This window comes from Penaeus monodon, chromosome 21, assembly GCF_015228065.2.
Source record: "Penaeus monodon isolate SGIC_2016 chromosome 21, NSTDA_Pmon_1, whole genome shotgun sequence".
NCBI lineage: Eukaryota > Metazoa > Arthropoda > Malacostraca > Decapoda > Penaeidae > Penaeus > Penaeus monodon.
The window spans coordinates 20701786-20702138 of record NC_051406.1 but is presented as its reverse complement, the minus strand read 5'-3'; the positions used below and the strand labels follow the sequence as shown (position 1 = coordinate 20702138).

General features: G+C 36.3%; 1 protein-coding gene across 1 annotated transcript in view; it reads right to left on the bottom strand.

The window, feature by feature from the left end:
* LOC119586328 (metastasis-associated protein MTA3-like) overlaps positions 1 to 353 on the bottom strand; it is a gene marked incomplete at its 5' end in the record, with an annotated part of 92111 nt that overhangs the window by 27192 nt on the left and 64566 nt on the right. Inside the window, 1 exon segment of the mRNA XM_037935038.1 lies at positions 167 to 270. Coding sequence (XP_037790966.1) covers positions 167 to 270 — 104 coding nt within the window.

Below are 353 nucleotides of genomic sequence, written 5' to 3'. Positions count from 1 at the left end.
AGGTCAATATTTGATCGTGCCCAGTTCATACCTAGTCACAATAAATTTAACCTTACAAACTAATGGTACAATCTACAGAAATAATCTGAAAACTATAACCCACACAAATTTCAAATAATCAAGAGTTATTAGGATCAGCTATTACACAAAACCTAAGGCATCTTACTGTGACAGGACTCGCAGGCCTTGCCAGATACAGACACATCAGTTCCATTTCCATTCACCATCGATGTTTTACCGTTGGAGAGAGCTGCTGGATTTGGCTTGTTACTGCAAAAGAAAGATGGGTCTATTTTCTTCCACTACGGTAACATAAAATAAATTCTTACTCAAAGTAATGACTTCAAAATCAA